This window comes from Notechis scutatus, chromosome 2 (genome assembly GCF_049901735.1).
Source record: "Notechis scutatus isolate UNSWTSFEM ecotype Mainland chromosome 2, rNotScu1.2, whole genome shotgun sequence".
NCBI classification, from domain to species: domain Eukaryota; kingdom Metazoa; phylum Chordata; class Lepidosauria; order Squamata; family Elapidae; genus Notechis; species Notechis scutatus.
This window is the reverse complement of record NC_142010.1, coordinates 51,984,047-52,005,722: the sequence shown is the minus strand read 5'-3', so window position 1 is coordinate 52,005,722 and position 21,676 is coordinate 51,984,047. Positions and strand designations below refer to the sequence as shown.

Here is a 21,676-nt window from a genome sequence, read left to right as displayed (position 1 = left end):
TATCAACAATTTGCAAAACACTCTGAATGCAGACAAAATTAATTCACGGTGTAGGCTATAGACACTGAGTCTATTTTAAGGAAGTGTAGAAGTGAATGGGTGAAGTGTTAACTCTGTGCATCAACCCATGAACTGTTTTTTTCTGGGGCAAACAGAATAGTCACGATTTCATTTTATATGTTTTACACTTAAGCCAGTCCTTCTGAAGTTGTAATAAAACTATAGAGAGAGTTCTAAGGACACATTGAGGCATGCTTATTGAATATACTGGTTTGTTTAATTTTTAGAAATGATTATAAGAAAAAGTTGGCCACAAATTGACAACATGCATTTAATCATAACCTACAGTTACCATATCTGGTTTGTAGACATATGGATGCTCGTTGGTTGGCAGCTGAGTTAGAAATGTATATTCATATGTATTCAACGGTGTTTTGCAGTCCCAAGTATTATAGTTCTGACACAAAGGTTACGCAGGGAGTTAGGATACTTCTGTAAAGCCTCTCCGAAGTAGAGAGAAATGACTTAAATATAGTGGATGATTATTAGTAGCTTTATATGTGATTGGAGAAGAATTCTCCTGTCTTGATTTCTGAACCGTAATTCCCCACCACCACCACCACGCACAACCTCCGCCCTACAGATTCAAGTTCGGAGTTCCAAAATTCGGTTTGGGAATGAAGTTTTGCTTTTCGAGCCGGAGCGGTGGAGGCAGATCAGACAAACTTGCAGCGCCGTCCAGGCTCGTTTGACATCAAAAATAAATAAATAAAAGTTTCCGGGATGAAGACCTGGAGGACGCGCATCTTTGCGGGGGGAGGCGGACGCTTCGTTGCGCTTCAGTGACGCGGGGTGGGGTGGGGGAGAACTTGGTGCCCGCCGCGGAGCGGGGTGACTTCCGAGGCGGCGTTTCGAAAAACAAGCTGAGCCACAAACCGGAGCCCTCAGCCAGGCCGGATCGACCGACCGCCAGAAGCGGAGGGAGAGGAGCGCTGGAAGGCGGGAAAACTCGAAGGGAGGAGGCGCCTGTTTCCTCATCAAAGGAGCTTCCCTCTGGTCAGGATTGAATCCGGGAGACTGAAAGGGGCGGCGGTGGCGGGGATGCGGAAATGGCTTCTGACGTGCTAGGGAAACCTTGTGTGTAGCTGGTCCTGGTGAGCCCCTTCCTCTCAAACCTGGGAATTTCTCCGGTAGGAAAACAGCCTCGTCCCTTTTCTTGGTAGCTTTCTTTCATGCGCGGCTCAGGCTCCTTTGGGCGGCCGAACCAGGAAGGGAGAAGGAAGGAAGGAAGGAAAAGCTGAAGGTGTTGAAGGAGCATCTCTCCCCACCTTTCTGGCGTTTGGCGATTTATTGCCTGCATAAAGTTCCTCTCTTTTTTGATGGATCAGAGGACGTAGGTAGGGGATCTCCGGAGAAGAAGCTGAATTAATGATTTCCGTTGGTCTTGCCGGTGATAGTTAAGAGAACAGGGATTTCTTATCAAAATTGGCCTTTTAATTTTTCAGGCTGCAGATTAGCAAGAAAGAAAAATTAAGGCCTGACTGACCCTTCTGGAGGGTGCCGTTTCATCTATTTGTATCATGTCAGGCTGCTTTTACTCTTAAAGCTTATTATTCACTTATTAATCGCTGTGGAGTTTAGCAAAATCGGGAAAAATGAAGCAGCCAGACTGAAGAATTGAAGCATCAAGTAAAAAGTAGCTTTCTCATGCTGGGCTTCAGCCAGGGAGAGTGAGACCCTTCACTTTATCAGGCTTGGCCTCTTTTAGGTTAATTTCTGCTTTGTTGATTTAATTGTAATTTCTTTGATTGTTGTGAGCTGCCTAGAGTTATTGCAAGTTGGGCGGTATACAAGTTTAGTTAATAATAGGAATAATTAGAAATGTAGGAAGAGAATTGATTTCCAGATAAATATGTTCAATTTGCGATCTCCCCTGCCGGCTTCCCCATTGACTTTCTCCCTACAAGCATCCCCCAAGCCAAGCGAATAAGCAGGCCAGCAGGACGTCCTAAGTTGCTCCCTCTCTCACTGCTCTTTTGCTCACCCGTGGCCATTCGGGCTGATTGGTCAAGTTAGGTCAATATCTCTGAGATGATGACACAAAAGGGTTCAGGTTGTCTAGTATGTTCCTAAAACATTGTTTTGTAGGCCACTGTTTTGGGTGCACTCTGGAAGAATGTGTGGACGGACAGCTGTTACTCTGGGAGCAGATCGTATCCGCCGTGCCTGCGCTTATCACAATAATCGAGGAGAAAGAAAGTATCCTGAATGGCAAAATGCTGACAAATACAGCCCTTCGTTCAATAAGAGCCCACAATCTAACAGTCCTGTGCTTCTCTCCCGGCAACATTTTGAGAAGGTGAATTACTTCAATTGACTTATGTAACACAATCTTTTAAAAAATACAGGTAATCCTTGACTTGCAATGTCAATGTTTAGTGATCACCTGAATTACGATGGCACTGAAAAAGATGACTTACAGCTAGTCCTCGTATTTATGACCCTTATAGCATCCTTCTGGCCATATGATCAAAATCCAGGCACATCTGCCTCAGCTGTAGCATCCAGGGGCTATACGATTGCCGTTTGCGACCTCCCCAGTTGGCTTCCTACAAGCAAAGTCAAGGGAGGACTTCACTTAACAACAGCAGTGACTTGCATAATAACCATGGCAAAAAAAATGTCATAAAATTGAGTACAACTCACTTAACACCCACCTTGCTTAGCAATGGAAATTCTGGTCCCACCTGTGGTCATAAGTCAAAGACTACTTGAAACTGTTAGCTGCATTTAGTTTCTATTCTCAGACATTTTTACATTCATCTTACATCCTAGTTAAAGCTGAATTTTTATTAAAAAAAAATCACAAGCATATTTTGTCTGCTTTGTGGCATTTTGTAGAACTTTCGTTTTCTGTTATAGAAGCTACTTATAATTAATACTACATCTGTGATCTCAAGAGAAGCATTTTTTTAAAAAATAACAAATTAGACTTTTAAAACATTTTAGCCATGTTTTATTTGGGATATTAATGCTTATGATACCTTCCCTGAAGCTCTGAAAATAAAGCATGACAGTTTTCAAAGTATCTTTTATTTGCCTCCTATATCACTAAAATAGAACCTCCTATATCACTAATATAGAGCACTAAAATTGTCCTTCAAAATATTACTGGATTCCAAAAGACTAATCAGCCTGGTCAATATCACCCATTATCAAGGATAATGCAATCCATCTATTTGGAGATCCATATATTATCTTCCCTTATGATAAAATAAGGTCTTATTATTGCAAGAGAATATAATGTGAGATTATGCTAATTCACAATGTGTATTCTTTTGGATATACAATTGTGAACCTACAAAAAAAAAAATAGATTTAGCGACATAAAATGACTTCTGGTTGAATATTAGCAAGAAAATCCTAATAAAAACATAAGAGCAGTTAAATGACTTGGGGAATGCTGGGCTTCCCATTAGTGCAGGTATTTGAAAATCTGAAAAATGCTTCAGAGAAGTTTTGACTTCAGGCCTACTTAGCAATTTTAAAGTTGTAAGAAATTTATTTTCAGGTTGTTTAAGAAAATGACAAGAAAATATTTTGTGTATCTCCCTCATATCAATGAGCTCCAATATATGCGTTGCTTGTAGGTATTGAGATGACTATGCCACAATTGGAATTATGCTCATTTACCCTCATTCCTGGATGAGTTCAAGCAAAGATTAGGCAGCCAACTGTTAGCAAAATTTGCAGGAGTTGTTTTTGATTACGTATGTAAGGTTTTCCGATTCTGTGAACGGCATATTCTTCTCATTAAATAAATCATAGTTTTAAAATTTGTGATAATTGTGAAAGTTAACTAAAATCTACATTTCAAAAAGTTGTTAATTACACCGTTATTCTGTAGAAATAATCAACCAGCAACTGCATATTGTATAAACAGCATCTCAGATAGTTCTTCCCCAATGCCATATAGCTGTATATATTTCTTGACTGGTAGACCTTGGATACATAAAATTATGTCTTGCACCAAAGAAATTGTGTGTGTGTAACTTTTTATTGAATTTAGTTGAAGCTATTAGATAAAAGTGTCCCTTAAAAATAAAGGAACAGTAGCCTCTCCCTTTAGAAATCATTAATAGTAATCTATGAAGGATTTTTTTGGTATACATAGGAACTTTTTAGTATCACATGTCTGATAAAATGCCACAGGTTTATTTGAGGGGATTCCACCATAACATTTTCCATGGTTTTCAAATATGCATGCTATTGTATTACCTGTTAGATAAACACATGCAAGTAAGAGGGGAGATAATAATAGTTTCCATTTTATAATAATGCTAACTGCTCAAGCTTTAAAAAAAATACTTAAATAGGACATGATTTTACTTGTAGTTCAAAATAAAGATGTTTGGCACTTCAAAATAATGAAGTATCAGATCACTGCACACACACAAACTTGAAACCTCATATAAGCATAACGCTTTTTCAAACTATTTCCTCTTTCATTTTCCTGCCTAAATGCTCAGGATAACAATTTACAAAAGTTTTAGCAGTTCATAAAATCACAAAGAAAGAAAAATACATGAAGTTAATTAAATATATTCTTCTCTTCCACTACAAAAAAAATTACTAATTACTTTTGCTACTTCATTGGCAATTTATCTTGTATGCTGTGCTTCACAGGCAACAACATATAGTAAAGGATATTTTAACCTTGGAGAAAAAGAGATACACAGGATTAGCAAGCAAGAGGGCAAGACAAAAGGGGAATGGGCATACTTGAAGGGAAATAGATAACCAAATATTGTATTGGTAATTTTAAACATTTGGAATGCTATGATGGCAAAATCACCAAACTGATCCACAAGACATAGTGAATATGGAATTAGAAACAAAGTTTTTAATGTTTTTTAATATTTAAAGTTACGTATTGTAAGATTTCAGACAAACAAAAGTGTTGTGTTTTTAAAAACCTTAATTTAAAGTTATTTAGAAGTTATGCACAGGATAGCACTGAAAGTGAATTTGATTAAATAGACAAAAAGAAGAAATGAAACCCGTTTGTCTGTTTCAATTGTTTTAACTGAGAAAGATACAAGAAATGACTCATTTAGGTAGTGGAAGATATTTATAAATGCATTGTGTTTACTTGAACGATTCTTCTAATTTGCATTTGCATTGTCTGGGCTCAAACTAAGCAAATAGAGCCTAATTAGAACTTGGATAACAGAGCCTGAAAATTCCATGTGTGTTTGTTAAACTTGGAAATTGAAAAAAAACAACAAAAAAACCCAAAAGCAGTATTAACCCGCTTCTATATTGTTGCCAAGAAAACTACACAGACATGTCTCTGAAATCTCCAGTAAAGCAGCTCATCTTGAAGAGACTTTTCTTTTTTTTCTTTTTTTTGGTGCGGGAGGGAGGTTGTTTTGAAATATATGACTCAGTGTGCACTCCAATATATCCCTAAAATTCCTATGTAAAATAATTGAGCTTTTCTAAAAATACTAACCACAACTTGGCTTCCTCCTTTCACATTTTTACCACGTTTACATTTTGCCACTCATTCTTTCAGTAACTGAGCTGACTAGCTGATTATTTCTCCCCCGCCCCCTCCAGGCACACACAAAAGTAGGGCTACCATATCTAGTCTGCAAAACCCCCCAAAAGATTACTGGATGATAGCAAAGAAGTTTTGGTAAACATGTCTGAAGTTCTGCAGCCTACCAGACCTAATGAAGACGAAACTCAAACTACTTCTAAGATATAAATACACAGAAGCATATATTCTTCATTGGTGAGAAATTGGGGAGTTGCATATTCAAGCAAGGTGCACATCTTAGCTGAATCTGTGCATGCAGCCTCTTTCTTGAAATAACTTCTTTTAAATCTGATTTTTCCCTCTTAAGAAGCTGATTAAGTAAGGTTTTTGCTGTTTAAAACATATCAACATTCACTGTACCAGGAGTGATACACAGGATTTTGGAACAGAGTCTTTGCTTGTAGAGTAATCTTAATTCTATGCATGCTTCTTCACAATATTTCCTTTTTTGGTTTATGAAAGAATGCCAATTCTTCTGAGCGTATCCTAGTAGCCATGCGTTGGGGGCTAGTTCCATCTTGGTTCAAGGAAGCTGACCCATCTAAAATGCAGTACAACACTTCCAATTGTCGGAGTGATACCATGATGGAGAAATTCTGCTATAAGGTTAGTTGTATAATCTTCAGTTTGGGGGGAAAAGTCTTTGTCTCCTTCCAACCATGACCTTCATGACTTTTGGGTTACACATGAAAACTGGAGCTTTGTTTAAAATACCGACATCAAGATGCTGCAAACTCTACATCTTATTTTTTTTTTCTGAAACAGGAAAAGCCCTGTTAGTGACACCATTTCAAATGCTTGTCAGAACGAAATATTGACTTTTGAAACAGGCCCGTAGAACTGCAGTAGGATAAATAAGGCCATTAAAAACTAATATAAAGGCTGAATATAATTACTTTTTTCTATAATGTTCTTTCCTTTTTTGAAGGATCAGATTATTATATAACAATTAAATAGAATCAGGAAATTATATACACATGAATAAGGAAATACAATAGATATCCTCCTAAAAAGTTAATTCTCTTTGTTCTTCTTATAGCAGCAAGTAACCTCAAGTTTGATCTATAATGACTTGGTGGCTTAACCATTATTGTGGGAAACTGCTTTTAGTTATTTCTGGTCTAGTTTCTCCAATTGCAACTTCCTTCCTGTTTTTCCCAGACCTCCAAGAATTAGAGTAGGGAGATATAAAAACAAGAACTGCTGCAATATAATGTAAACAATGAGGTTCTTAAGCCTTACTTGCTGTTTTATTGGTATAATTCTGGAACATGAATAAAATCTTCAGAAATTCTCATTAGGGAGCAAAATCCCATCAAGAACAAACCAAAGTAGAAAATACCTTAATCCTCAGATCATTTATGAATCTGGAAACTGATTTCATAATTCAAATTTGAAGTGTAAGTTATTGAATAAACTGGGAGCCCCAGTATAATCATGTTTACTCCAGAACCTCCTGTTCTTGTTTGTAAAAGAAGCCTTATTCTAAAAAGAAAGTTGGTATTCTGAAGAATTCTGGCTTTGCATTCTGACTAAATATGGCCTTCAAGATTTATTAACCACAAATTTGTCTGATGAATAAGGAGGCCACCAGTGTTCATGCTGCAGAAAATTCAGAACAGTTAGCAAAGATTAGCTAATGGGGAGGGTTTCCATTCTTCATTTCAAACAAATCACTCCTGTATTTTAAAAGTGATCCAGTGTTTATTTTCAGACAACACTGAATGTTATATGGAGGTCAAAATAGTGTAAAATTACAACTTTGCACCAATCTGGATTTGAAGGAGAGATGGCAAGGTGAAGCACGGGTGTAGCCCCTCTTTAAATCATATGTAGTAGTCCTTGTCCTGGGATTGAATGGCAGTGGTTAAGCAAACACAGCAACTCTGCAGCAATTATTGACAGATGCTATGTGAGTGTTTCTGTGCACTTTGAACTACCTTTCACACTTTGAATTGCTGCACGGTCCTAATGAAAACTTAGAGTGAACTCATATTCTTGCTTGGAATATGATTTTGCAGCCTGCCCTCTGAGATAGTATTATAATCTACCAGCAATAATGCATTTGAAGTTAGCATTGAATACATTGCTATTAATCCTGCTCCTCTCTTTTTCTAAAGGTACCTCTTTCAAAAGGTAAACGCTGTGTGGTGCTGGCCGATGGCTACTATGAATGGCGACAACATAATGGACAAAAGCAGCCATATTTCATTTACTTTGCCCAAACTGAGCAGGAAATGGTATAACATCAGGGGTGGGATTCAAATTTTTTAACAACCGGTTCTGTGGGCGTGGCTAAGTTGGTGGGCATGGCTTGGTGGTCATGTGACTGGCTGGGTGTGGCCAACTCAATATCACTCACATTAAGGCACACATATCCTCACCTGACCTCATGACTGTGGGGATGCTGCAACAGTTGTAAGTGTGAAAAATGGTCATAAGCAGGGGTGGGATTCAAATTTTTTAAGAACCAGTTCTATGGGCGTGGCTTAGTTGGTGGGCATGGCTTGGTGGTCATGTGACTGGCTGGGCGTGGCCAACTCAATATCACTTACATTGAGGCACGCATCTCCTCACCTGGCCTCTCATGACTGTGGGGATGCTGCAACAGTCGTAAGTGTGAAAAATGATCATAAGTCACTTTTTTCAGTGCCATTGTAACTTTGAATGGTCACTCCACACAAGCAAAGTACCAGTAAAGGAGGAAAAAAAACTCCAGAGAAGTTCCAGAGACAGGAAGTCTAGTCCTGCCAAGAATGTAATAAGGGTTAATGGAGAGGCAGTTTCTGTAAGCAACACCAGAATGTTTCCTTCCTGTCTTCCTTACAGGATTAGGCCAGTCATTTCTTCTAACAACCAGTTCTTCGAACTGCTTAGAATGTTAACAACCTATTCTAGTGAATAGGTGCGAACTGGTAGAATCCCACCCCTGTATAACATTATTGCAATCGTTGTATTTCATGCTGATGTTTCATTGATATTTTTAAAGCTATCCCATAAAAGATTATTGATACTACTATTAATATTAGATTTGTCAGACAGAAATGGGTGGAATTGTGCCTTTACACTTTCCCCTTTTTGTCATAGCTGCTGCAACTCAGGTTGAGGATGGTCATATATGATCCTGCTTGCTTAAAGGCTGTTGAGTTGAGGAAATGTGGTATTCCTAAGCATACATTCTACTTCTTGAAACACTTGTTTTGAGTCTCGGCATTTAACAATTCCAAATGGTAAACTCTGCAATAACCTGGCAGTTATACACAGATCAGCTTGACATTTCCAGGACAGTTTAGAATAATGAATAAAATGTATTGCTAAAAATACCATAGCATGAATAAAAGTACACAATGTGAGAAACATCTGGAATGACAAACTGGGCTTTTTGCCTAGCATCTAAAGTAACAGACACAAAGCAAAATTCCCTGAGGAATGGTGGTAATACAACTAAAATCGAGCTGTGGTGGCGCAGTTGTTAGTATGTACTGTAGTATTGCAGGCTAACTCTGCCTGCTGCCAGGAATTCAATCCTGACCATCTCAAGGTTGATTCAGCTTTCCATTCTTCTGAGGTCGGTAAAATGAGGACCCAGATTGTTGGGGACAATATGCTGACTGCTGAGAGGGCTGTAAAACACTATGAAGCGGTATATAAGTCTAAGTGCAATTGCTAAAATTATTAACATTCCTTCATATCACAAGGTAAACTTGGAAACAGGCTAAGTTGTAAACAGCTTATCAGATAAAGTTATTTGAATTGTATTCTGAAATCAGTAATGGAGATAAATTCCCGGCACCAGAGTTTAGCTACTGAAAATTGATAATTATTTGTGAAGACATTTTTTAATGATATTCCATTTTTGAGCAGTCTTCAAAGACAACATATGATATTATGTAGTAATCTAAGAAATTATCAGAGCCTGGACTGGCAAACAGATTTAATTTGGGTAGTTCACAAGCTTAATTTATAAAACGCATTCAGTGTTAGAAGAACCATTTTATTCTCTAGTGTCAAACCTCAGTGGTAGGCTGCAAATTTTAACAACCGGTTCTCTGGCTGGGTAGGCATGGCCAGTTGGTCATGTGACTGGGTGGGTGACATTACTCATCATACCCAGCCCTGCGTCCCACCCACTCGCCTCAAAGAGGTAGGATTCAGCCGGTTGGAGTTAATCCCACCACTGGCTGGCCCCGCCTCTGCCAATTTTTTGCCTGTTTTGGGGCCATTTTTAGGATGATTTTGGCCCAAAATATGGCCTGAAAATGTGTTCTGACCCATGCCCCTTTTCAACAAATCAAAGACAATCCAAAAGGAACAGAAAACTTGTAATGCTTTTATAAAATAATTAGCTGTGATGAGCACATCTTGCCAAACAGTGCAAGACTTGCCAAAAGATAACAGACAAGAAATAATTTGCAAAATAAGAATCTTCAAATGCAAACTCAGGATACTGGAACGTCCACGCGGCTGGAGTTTCAAAATGTCTTTGCCTTCTGCAAAGAAGGTTAGTTTCACAGCTGGCTTTTATCTTCTTGAAGGAGGGGGCCATTACCTTGCAGCCTTACTCATCGCCCGTGCTGTTGTAACTGTTCTTTCCTCCGAGCAATCCTGCGCTCATGTGCACTTAGCACAGGCTCCTTGGAAACCTCCCCATCACTGCTCCCAGCCCCCACAATCTCTGAAGGCAGCAGTCCACTCACTAATGGTCCTGGCCCCTCATCTGAGTCCTTGCTCTCCTCAGCCGTTGTGCACCTGCTGCCGGCTAGCCACAACAAAATGCCCCAAAACCCAGGCTGTTTTGGGGGCGTTTTGGGGCTGTTTTGCAGGCTGTTTTTGGTCCAGAAAATGGCCAAATATGGCCTGAAAAACAGCCTGAAAGCAGCCCCAAAACAGGCCAATTTTCAGGCCGTTTTCTGGGCTGTTTTTTCAGGGCATTTTTCAGGCGTTTTTCAGGCCCCAAATGGCCTGAAAACAGCCCAAAAAAGGCCCAAAAACCAGGGTTAAAAATGGGCGGGGGCGGGGCCAGCCAGTGGTGGGATTTGCCGGTTTGCCGAATGTGCTTAATCTTAACTAACGGTTCGCTACAACTGGTGCAAACCGGCAGCAGCCCACCTCTGCAAAACCTTGAGTTATGAGTTAAATTTTAGTTATTGTGATATAATTATTCAGCAGTAATAGATTCAATAATAATTTTGATTTTCCATGCAATTATAATGTTGTTAGTTAAGGACTTATAAACAGAAGTTTATTTACAAGAAGAGGAGGATAAGAGATCTAAAGTTGTGGTATTTGTCTGCTTAAAAGTGACCCTGTTGCTGTTAAGGTTTTTTTTTTTTAATGTATTGTCTTTTCATTTGCAGTTCACCAAACCAGAAATGGAAGATGAGGTTGAAGATTCAAAAGGGAGAAAGCTGCTTACCATGGCTGGAATTTTTGATTGCTGGGAGCCCCAGAACGGAGCAGAACCATTGTACAGTTACAGTATCATCACAGTAAATGCATCTGAATGTGTAAGATCCATCCATCACAGGCAAGAGAGACTTCACTAGAGAGCGCTTCTAGAACATACTGAAAAATGGAGAAACTGAAAAATAATGTTTCATAAATTGCATTTCCTCTTATCTAATTTTTTTGATTTACCAGATAGTGTGCTTATTTTTAAATATAAAAATCAGAATATGAAATGTTATATATTCCTATAAGATGGAGGCTTCTTATAAGATGCTTATATGAAATAGGCATCTGTGGTGATTTCTGTATGATTTATTCAAATAGCAGTAATAATTAAGCTTTGTTCCAAACCTTCTATATTGTTTGGTCAGTTTCATCCTTGGAGAAATTGAACTTTTAATGAAGGTGTTGCAATACAGACCTTTTTTTTTTTTTTTTGGCTGAATTTGATTTTTAGAATCTGGTTCATACTGATGTTTGGCCTTGTTTTCTATTATTAGATTGTGGACTAGTTCAGATGTTTCTTTCCATTATTAAAATCTATGTCTTTCTACTTGTCTAGAATGCCAGCTATTCTGGATGGGGACGAAGCAGTTAAAAAATGGCTTGACTTTGCAGAAATACCTGCAGAAGCAGCCCTTCACCTTATCCAGCCAACAGAAAACATTGCCTTCCATCCCGTGTCAACAATAGTGAACAATTCCCGAAATAATTCATCAGAATGCATTTTACCTATTGAATTGGATCCCCCAAAAGTATGTTTGCATTTCCTTTTCTAGGATATATTTCCAACCTCCTGATCGATTTTACAGCCCTGTAATTTTATAGCGGTCTCCCCTCCAGATATTAAGCATGGCTGACCCTGCTTACATTCTGAGATTGACTAAGATACTGCTACCTGCTTTTAGGCTAAGCATCTCTAGGTAAAAGTAAATGTCGCATTGATGTTACTGGTTGATTTGGACAGCATGAAATTCAAAGATGGAGGTGCATGTACATCTTCTGCATCTGTATTCTCTTTAGCGGTTCATAGGTAAAATTATTATTTCAGGGTCTCCATCAAACTTTCCTGGATAAATTGGGCTGTGTGATCCTGATAAACTGAAATTGCCCTCTTCAGATATAAATTTGTTTTTTTGGGTGGAGTGGTTTGGGAATCTTTTTTCTTTTCAATGCAGGTAACCCTTGACTTATAACCAGGGGTGGGCTTCAAAATTTTTAGCAAAGGGTTCTCTGCCCGGTTGCTGGGTGGGCGTGGCCATGGTGGGCGTGGCCATGGTGGGCGTGGCCTAGTTAGCCTCCTGCACCATGGTGGAGGGGTGTTTTTGCCCTCCCTGGGCTCCGGAGGCTTTCTTTGAGCCTCCGGGAGGGTGAAAATGGCCTCCCTGGGTTCCAGAGGCTGTCTGGAAGCCAGAAATGGGCACATTTCCGGGCTTCCCAAACTTCCGGGAGGCCCATTTTTCACCCATCCCAAGCCTCCGCGTGCCCCCTGCACTTACCTGCATCCAAAATGGGCCATGTGGGGACTCTTGGGAGGGCGGGGTGCGACCAGCCAGGAGTGGGATTTGGGGGGTTCTGTGAACTGCACAGAATCTTAGCTAGGGGTTCTCCCGAACCCCCAGCAGCCCACCCCTGCTTGTAACCATCCGTTTAGTGACTGCTCAAAGTTATAACGGCACTGAAAAAAGTGACTGATGACTGTTTTTCGCATTTACGACCATTGTAATATCCCCATGGTCACATGATCAATATTTGGACACTTAGCAACTGGCTCATATTTATGACGGTTGCAGTATCCCAGGGTCACTTTTGCGACCTTCCCGACAAGCAAAGCCAATGGGGAAGCCAGATTCTCTTTACAGCTGTGTCACTAACACTGTGATTCATTGAACAACCGTGGCAAGAAAGGGGGAAAAGCCCACTTAACAACTGTCTCACTTAGCAATGGAAATGCTGGGCTCAATTGTGGTCGTATTTTTCATTTCACCAAGCTGGAATTGTGACACGAAACAAATATCAAGATTCACTAGACTGTGGATGGACTAGTCATAAAAATCTTACTTTGTATCTTCCAGAATACTAAGATTAATGCAAGCAGCACAGTAATGCTGAACTGGTTAAAAAACAAAGGCCCCAAGAAAAGCGATAAGGATGAAGAGAGTTTACCAAAGTGGTCCAGCCAGTTCATCCAGACATCACCGTGTAAAAAAACTAGCATGGACTTAATGCACCAGTGGCTCAAAAAAGATGGAGAACCTTCTGCAAAGCAACTGAAAAAACAGTGATAATTTGGTTCTATTGCTTATTACCAAAGAGGGTCTTATGCGTTGAGTTATTGCAATATTTAGATCTCCTGATTTAGATTGTAATACAGGTATAATCTATAAATAAATTATAAGACTTCAGATATGCTTCCTTCCTGATGCCGAGTAGATGGGCTTTGACATTAAACACTTAGTTTCTTTTATCTGAAACAAATAGGATATATAGATGTTAAGTGCAGCATTGACTTGACCTTGCCAATTTTGAAAAGGCAATAGCTTTTCAAAATATATAAGAAGTGAAGGATTTAATGTTTTTTTTTCTCCTCCAAGGACAGAAGCAGAGATTTGGTTTGTCATGGTTACCATCATAGTATTCATTCAATTCACTTTGTGGGTTGCTTCGTCTTTTATGGAAAAAAATAGGCCACTGTTAATGCTGGAGATTTCTTGCTGCACAGTGAGAATGATAATTTATTTTGGTCTGAAACCAGTTCAAATGTTTGCCCTTTTTCATCTGCTTTGGAAGATGTGGAATATCATCTGCAAGCAATATACAAATATAATTCCTACTGGTTGAGAAGCTATTCCAAACGGATGTTGTTTCACTAATTTGGATTTACTATACGTTCTAAACCTTTGATAGTATCGTTTAACAAATTCATCAAAGCTATAATGATCAGGCCAGTATTTTGAATAGGTGGTAAGAGAATAGCAAGGAAGAGAGAAAGAACTTTAGTCTTGTTTTTTGGGAAAGTGAAGATAGGTAGTTGGCTGTATTAAGGATAACTGGATATTTAGGAAAAAATGCAAGATGGTAAACTAAAGCTTTATAGGGTCAAGAGAGAAAGACAAAATGTTAGCTGCTTATGTGGAGTCACACTGGACTCAAGACAAGTGTTGCTATTCATCCTAAGAGACATCAGGACTACTATTATCAAAAGGATGGGTGATTAAAATGGTACATCAGAAGATAAATCCAAAATAGGCCTGAAATTCATGCATTATTATCAAAAGGGTGGGTGATTAAAATGGTACTTCAGAAGATAAATCCAAAATAGACCTGATGTATATTCTTCACAAAATCCTGGGCTAAAAAGAGCGGGGAGTATTTAATTTTTTTAAAAAATATACTTGGTTATATGATCATTCATTTTATTAGATATGCAGAAAAATTATTCAAAGTTCCTTTGAAATGCATGAAATTCTGTTTACTAGAAATAAGAAGGCAAATCTGGGATATTTTAAAGGTTTTAATACATAAACAATGCTGGTGAATATAAATAAAGATTTTGTTCAGAGTTAAAATTCTTTTGACATTAATTTCTAACCTTCTGACAACAGCTTTAGAAATAAAAAAGCATTTAGCTATCTCATTGTTTGCACACATACAATTCCTACTAAATACAGTAAAATACAATTTGCAGGGAAAGTTTACTGCAACATCTCCCTTATTTTGATATTTTATAAAAATGTACGGTCAGTAATATAATCAGAATTCTGGGCATTTGATTATTCAGTGCAGAAAGTATTCCAAATCGTGAAGAGTTTGTGATTTTGCACCAATTCATGTTATAACCATTTTGAACATTCTGTAGTTTGTGCTATCCCTTATAGGCTTCTTGTACCATCATTGGGAATGATGCAGGACTGTCTTTCCAATTATTTAAGAATGGCTACAATTGGAACTGAAGAAAACAGGACTATTGTCTATAATCAGCTTGCTAAGATCTCCTTATTGAGAGAAGTTTAGGTCACTATCGGATGGAGTTTCTCCATGGTTTTTGCACAATAGTGACAAGCTTCAAAAAAATAATCCAGAGTCCAAGCTAAAAAATGTCATGGCCGTCTGTTTTCATGAATGGAGACCTTTTGTAAACACTTCCTTTGAAAGCTCAGGTGAACCTTTTTGGCCATTGCAACAGTTTTATGTAATTTGATTATGTGTGTGCTAATTTATAATAATGGGAGTAGGGAGAAGAGTCTTCAATATTAGTTGTACATCTGGTAATTATAATTTTACAATGACTGCAGGTGTTGCTGAAATAGCTGCCTGGAGAAAAAAAATCTGTGCATTACTGAGCAGCTGATTGTATTTCTCCCTGCTTTTTAATAGCCCAGTTTATTGAATTATTCCAAAATTTCTCATCCTGAATAGCAGTTTGTTATTTTAGTTAGTTCCAAAAATTCAAGAGCTCAAAGTGATGTACTTAGAACTCCCTGTTTTTCTTAACAGCAATCCTCTGAGGAAGATTGGGCGGAGAGATACTTGAATACACTTCACAATTTGTAATAGTAGGACATGGTAGACAAACTTATAAGTAAATCATGCAGTAAAGGTAAAAATTGCCCGCACATGCTCCATGCATGCTAGTCATTTCTAGCTCTAGTGGAGCTGATCCAATCAGCTGCTCATGCTAAATAAGGCTGTGTTGAAGCTGACCAGGCGCTTTGCTGCAAGTAAGCAAATTGCTGGGAGGCAGACGCAGATTTTTTTTTCTTGTTTTTCTCCCCAAAAGCTAGATGCCTCTTATGGTCTGGAACATCTTATAATGCAAAAAATACAGTAATCATATATTAATTGTCCCCAATGTCCAATCTGGCATTTGATCAGATATTTTATTATGATTATGATTGGCTGCACAGTCAGCCAGGTGTTTAGATTGGATGAGTCCTCAAAGATCTGGGGATACAGAGATGTTTAACGGTGTTAAAGGTATTGTTCAGGACATAACCAGTTCCAAGCAGAGCTTCCTTTTGCAATTGACTGATGGTAGTTCTGAAAGAAACCAGTACATTATTCTTTTGCCATTCTCTAAGTCTGTGGGTCTGGTGGGAAAGAATAACTTTTCATTTCCCCATATCCATATGCCATTTTAAATGCAATTCCTTCTCCTTAGCAGCATGATTTCAAACTCTGAAAAAAAGCACATTCAAGAGTCCTGTGACTTTAACAGTCACAAAACTTCTGCTAAATGTGTATGTCTATTTATCTCCCCTGCTTCTCGACTGAGCAATCAATCTTTGCAAATATCCAAGCCACAGCTATTATAAAATTAAGTTTCCAGAAGGCAAACTAAAACTGGGCCGGCACATGCAGTTTGTTCAGATATTGCACAAATAAATACAAATTGGAATAAACCCTTTCATGTTAGCCTACAAGTTTTGTGACAAACCAGACAAATCTGTAAAGTTAGGCAATACTCATCCTACGTATACATTTGCACTTGGGCCAGTTAACCACGAGCTGGGGAAGAGAAACAAAGTTATCCTGGAAATTTGGCGTGGCATTGAAGGAAATACCCTACTTCACCGCCTCTTACTCTACTGTCCCAAAGGTGCTTTTTCAGGAGGCAACTGAACTTTCTTGCTTTTTCTTTTGAAGATGTTGAGCTTCTCATCCCAACCACGACCTGGATGACTGAGAATCTCTACAGACTTTTAATGCTTTAAGGCAGATTGGCCACTCCAGATGACAATGCACTAGAATGACAATGCCAAAGAAAGTGGTTTTCTCTTTCTTCAGCTCTTTCTGTCATTCTGCCGAAGACCTGAAGTCTCAACAAAGGTTGCAACTCCCACACCTCAATATACTTGTTAATCCTGAGGGGTCCTTGGTGCTCTCTGAGCTTTTCTTGCAGACGTTTCATTTGCCCAAACTTGGTGCTTAAAGAATTTTCATCATTAATTTCACAACACATAAAGACAGATTTCACCATAGTTTCAGTTGGGAAAAGGTGACCATCCTAGACCAAGCCAAGTCCAAAAACACTAGGGAATTTCTAGAAGCTTGGCACTCTGACAATTCAGCCATCAATAGGCACATAGCCATTAACATCTATAGACCATGCAAAAAAGAGACTTATCACCCAGGAACAAAAAGACCCAAGAACCTCTCCACCAGCAATCAGCACCCAGATCAGCATAGATTAACTCCAAGGTTTACATCAAACCGACAAGACCAATCAAGTAAGCAATACCCCAATCAAGAAACTGCCAAAGAAGCCAACAGCAAACAGCCCGATCAAAAGAATCTCGTAAGACTGCCGCCACCACCAATACTGACAGGCAAGTCACCAGAATATAAACTGACAGCAAACAGCACTCCTTACTACAGTAGCACTGATGATGTTTCCTAGTTTGGGTAATGAAACGTCTGCAAGAAAACAAGCAAGGACCCCCCCTCACGTCTACCCTGAACTACAAAATATTCCCCACTATTAATACTTAATCCTTTTGCGCGCGCATCCAGGTCTTTCGCTCTGCAGCTGCCCGAGTTCTCAGCCGAGACCGAATATGGAGGACGCGAGCTACTATGCAAATCAGAGATCGGAGGGCCCGCCAATAAGAGCGCAGCTCCGCTCTCTTAGCCGCCCAATGGGAAGCCAGCGAGAGGATGCGCTTGGATTTATATCCTTCAGCGTCTCGCGCTTGTTGTCATTGCAGCTGCGGCTCTTCGGCGGCCCCCGTGGAAGCAACCAACGGTAAAGTGGGTGGGGTGGGGGGGAAAGGGAAGGGAATCCCAAGGAGAGCTAAATCGGGGCTGGTGGATCGGGGTCATGAGATCGGGTTGAGGCGGCGGGTGGGAGGAGTGTGGAATGCGCGGCGTCAGCGTCCTCATGCCGCTCTTCGAGTCGCCCCCCGCCTCCCCTCCGCCGCTTTGCTTACGCGGGTGTTATTTTTCCCCGTTATCCAGACGAGGCCGTTTCTGCCTGCCTGCTTTGCAACCGGGGGGTCTCGGCGCCTTAGCTCTGACCGAGCGCCCAGCCTCGCCTCGTTATGTCCGGCCGGGGTAAATCCGGAGGGAAAGCCAGAGCCAAAGCCAAGTCTCGCTCCTCTCGAGCCGGCCTCCAGTTCCCCGTCGGGCGAGTGCATCGGCTGCTGCGGAAGGGCAACTACGCGGAGCGGGTGGGCGCCGGAGCACCTGTTTATTTGGCCGCCGTGCTCGAGTACCTCTCGGCTGAGATCCTGGAATTGGCCGGCAACGCTGCGCGGGACAACAAAAAGACCAGGATCATCCCTCGGCACCTGCAGCTGGCCATTCGCAACGACGAGGAGCTCAACAAGCTGCTGGGCGGGGTGACGATCGCCCAGGGTGGGGTTCTGCCCAATATCCAGGCCGTGCTGCTGCCCAAGAAGACCCAGAGCTCCAAGAAATGAAGCCGGTTGCCTGGTTAAAGGAAAGCGCTCGCCCGTTTGTTTCCTTGCGCCCCACCCATAGGATCTGGTGCAGCGGCCACCGGACATTTTGTCCTGCCTCCCTTCCGCGTCACTTGGTGCAGCCCAGTACCGGGCAGGTGATTTCTTCACCGCATCGTCTGTCCTGGTGCAGCCGGCGCTGAGCTATCCCCGCTCGCCCTTTTCCTGCTAACCTGATCCTGAACCCTCTTGCCTCTCTCTTCTCAATCCTCCTTCCCATGGGGCCTGCCTGCCCGCCCGCCCGCCCGCTCCACGTCTCGGTGCTGCTGGTGCTACAAAACCGCCTGGGTTCCTCGTGCGCTTCCTCGCCTGGCCCAGCGCTGAAGTCCCCTGCTCCTTTTCGATGCTGAAGACTTGAGGTGGGAAAGAGCGGCCGTCATTTTTCGTGTCACCGAAAAGGGCACGTGCTTTGGGCCTGGCTGCCATCTAGCGCCTTGCAAATAGATTATTTCTTCGTCCCCCCTCCTTTTCTCTGGGACGACTGAGCCTGACATCCCATTGCCTTGGAAGCTGTGTGTTCTACAGCGGCAGCGATTGGAGTGGGGGGGGATGGGGAGCAGGGGTTTTATTTTGCTCCCTTAAATCGCTTTGATTGTTCTGGAGAAGAGGAGGGGGTAGGAGGAAATATTTTTTGACACTAGAATGATCTGCATTTTTTTTTTCCCATGGAGAACTAAAAAAAAAAAAAAAACGGGAGTCATGGAGATGAGAAAGTCATGAAAGCAGCACAGGCCAACATTGGGAAGGCAAGAAACTGCTTCTACAATAGGCCTCACTGTGTGACAATGCTGATTTTATATCTCTTTCTGTACCGAAAAGGTGAAAGTATACAGAGGAAGGAAGGGTTGGCCATTGCATTACACCAACACTCAACCTAATCTCTTCAAACTGTGAGGTCCCAGACCTGGAGATGATGGATCGATCTCTCTGATGTTGCACATCCCCATTAAATGTGATCATGAATTTATGGATTTAAAACGTGGGAGGGAAGGAAGTTCTAAATGTGAAAATAACGTTTTTTTCTGAGAAAGGAATAGCTTCATATGATAATGTTTCCCTTGTGTTTGCTTTATGATGAGCTATGGTGTAGTTATACCGGCACTCCATTCCTGTTTCTTTGTGGAGTTTTGGTTTGTGTATTGCAACAAAATCTTAATGAGTAAATAATCTTGATTGAGAGGCAAAGACTTTTTAAGAATTCCTTGGATATGTACACATCTTTGCTTTATAGTCTTCCCATCAAGCACCTCCTGTAACACCTAATAATTTGTTCCAGAGGCAACGGTGGGATAGGAGTGCCAGCCCATACGGAATATTTTTCTCTTTCAAAGGGGGTGGAGGAAAGAATGGGGAAGGGAGAAGCTGTTTATCTCTAAATTTGATGTGATATATTCAGTGATATAACAGTTCCAGCTTCCAGTTTATCTGGAAACTCATTCTAAGCAAGAGTCTTTGGATTTAGGTCTATTTTTGTCCATTTGATGTCACTGGAACGAAAATCAAAGTATTTTAGTGTGGCTGCTTTTGTGGTTTTCAGCCTCAGAGACATACATTTATTGTTTTCTTGAAACGGGAAGCAGTTTTGTTGTGTTTCCTCCTTCCATTATCAGTCCTCTTGTAATGTCACCTGCAATGATTGAAGTCTAGCATTTGTACCCTAGTTTGCACTTTAATCTATACAGGGTTTTTTTTTGTTTGGAATTTTGCTTCTAGTGCTTAAAATAGAGTGCAAGTATGGCATCCATCTAACTGTAATCCTCAGTAGCTTAATGTTTGGAGGTTGGGTTTTAGGAAAAATATAATTTATACAAGAGTAAAATATCTAGTTAGTGTTGGTGGTTTGCTAAATAGGTGTTTGGATAATGTATGAGCATGGAGGTTGGCCTAGCCTGTCCTGTAATGCCTAGTAGCTGTGGTACAGAGCCAAAACTTGCTTGCTTAGGTGAAAAGTTTATAGAGCCATGTGCATGCAGCAGTCTCTAGGCTATTGAGCAAGTAGAAACTGTAATCTTGTATAAGGTCAGCTGTGTTTGTGCAGTTAAGTAGCATGTGTTCGAATCATCATGTGGGATGTAAATCTGTGGATGAACTATTGTCTTGCTCTGGATTCAGCTAAGGATATCTAGACCAGTGGAGGCTGAGATACTTTAATAACAGAATAAGGAATGTGGTTTGTTCAGTCAGTTGCTGGTGAGTGTACAGTCTCATTAGTGATACTAAAGAAAAAAACAACCTTTAGCCACATATGTCTGTCTGTCTTGCCTGTTACATTACAGACCCAGGGTTAAAAAAAAGACCTCTTGGATTTAAATAGCTGTCTCATTTTCCTGGCACTGGGTCAGGCGGGCCCTTGCTTTCTGTGAGAACGAACACTGATTGCATCATAGAAGGGAAGGAATCCTTGAAACGCAAAGAATGGCTGAGAACTGGAAAACAAGAGTTCCTTTATTTGTGTTTTCTGTCGTTTAAAAATTACTTTCAAGATCAGTATTTTGTGTTATGTCAACTATTGATTTGTATTAGAAAATGCAAAAGTTGTGAAATTGGAAAGTGCGAAACAAATATTAAACTGGTTCAGTCTTGAGTACACATCAAAATTGCCTCTCAACATGTCATTGCTTTATCTGCTTGGAATTCTTTGGTTCATGGAAAGAGAAATGGCTAGAAATACTGTTGGAAGAAAGGAAAGATCAACAGCAGAAATGTTTTGATCATCTTGTGTGGAGTGTGAGGTCCCTTAACTTCATTTCCCAAGCTCTTTTTTCATTTGTGGGTGGGGATGACAAAATATGCAGTCATAAATGCTGTCCCTTACATATTTGTGTGATATGACACAAATATGAGAGTTTGCGTTATGATGCCATAACACTTTTTGCATTCCGGAACAGGCCACTATACCAACATATTAGCTGGAAAATTTGTATTCTGTTATTTGAAAAATTGGAGCTGAATTGTGTGTAAGCATGTAAAATTTTGGTATCACTTTATTTAATTGCTTTAGTTTGCAAGTAGATAAAGTAGGGTGGTTTTCGCCTCAATAGATGCTATTTACACTTAACTTTATCTACTGCTGCTATATGGGACTTAAAACTGCTGCAGAGCACTTTGGTTATGGTAGAAATGTATTCTTACTTCTCTCTCTTTTGGCTTTTACTTGTTTTAA

At 40.3% G+C, this 21,676-nt stretch overlaps 2 protein-coding genes across 5 annotated transcripts; both read left to right on the top strand.

Moving 5' to 3' along the window:
* The first annotated feature begins 859 nt into the window (after positions 1–859).
* HMCES (5-hydroxymethylcytosine binding, ES cell specific) lies at positions 860–14,622 on the top strand. 4 transcript variants are annotated; one of them, XM_026677929.2, is made up of 7 exons: positions 860–1,056; positions 2,149–2,359; positions 6,068–6,211; positions 7,726–7,845; positions 10,963–11,132; positions 11,616–11,808; positions 13,129–13,458. In XM_026677929.2, the coding sequence occupies exons 2-7, from the start codon at positions 2,177–2,179 to the stop codon at positions 13,336–13,338; spliced, it is 1,020 nt and encodes a 339-aa protein (XP_026533714.2). In that variant the 5' UTR covers positions 860–1,056; positions 2,149–2,176; the 3' UTR covers positions 13,339–13,458. The 4 variants fall into 4 exon arrangements, with proteins under 4 accessions (XP_026533714.2, XP_026533706.2, XP_087810833.1 ...); XM_026677921.2 differs by having other exon boundaries at positions 910–1,397; XM_087954707.1 differs by having other exon boundaries at positions 1,032–1,154.
* A 3,066-nt stretch (positions 14,623–17,688) lies between these two features.
* LOC113418833 (histone H2A type 2-B-like) lies at positions 17,689–18,620 on the top strand. The gene is made up of 2 exons (XM_026677951.2): positions 17,689–17,798; positions 18,011–18,620. Exon 2 carries the CDS (start codon positions 18,094–18,096, stop codon positions 18,472–18,474), a length of 381 nt encoding a protein of 126 aa, XP_026533736.1. The 5' UTR covers positions 17,689–17,798; positions 18,011–18,093; the 3' UTR covers positions 18,475–18,620.
* The last annotated feature ends 3,056 nt before the right edge of the window (positions 18,621–21,676 follow it).

Coding starts and splice junctions, on each gene's coding strand:
- HMCES (XM_026677911.2), top strand. CDS start 2,177: ATGTGTGGACGGACAGCTGTTACTCTGGGAGCAGATCGTATCCGCCGT. Junction 6,212..7,725: donor TGGAGAAATTCTGCTATAAG/GTTAGTTGTATA, acceptor CTTTTTCTAAAG/GTACCTCTTTCAAAAGGTAA. Junction 11,133..11,615: donor GTAAGATCCATCCATCACAG/GCAAGAGAGACT, acceptor CTACTTGTCTAG/AATGCCAGCTATTCTGGATG.
- LOC113418833 (XM_026677951.2), top strand. CDS start 18,094: ATGTCCGGCCGGGGTAAATCCGGAGGGAAAGCCAGAGCCAAAGCCAAG.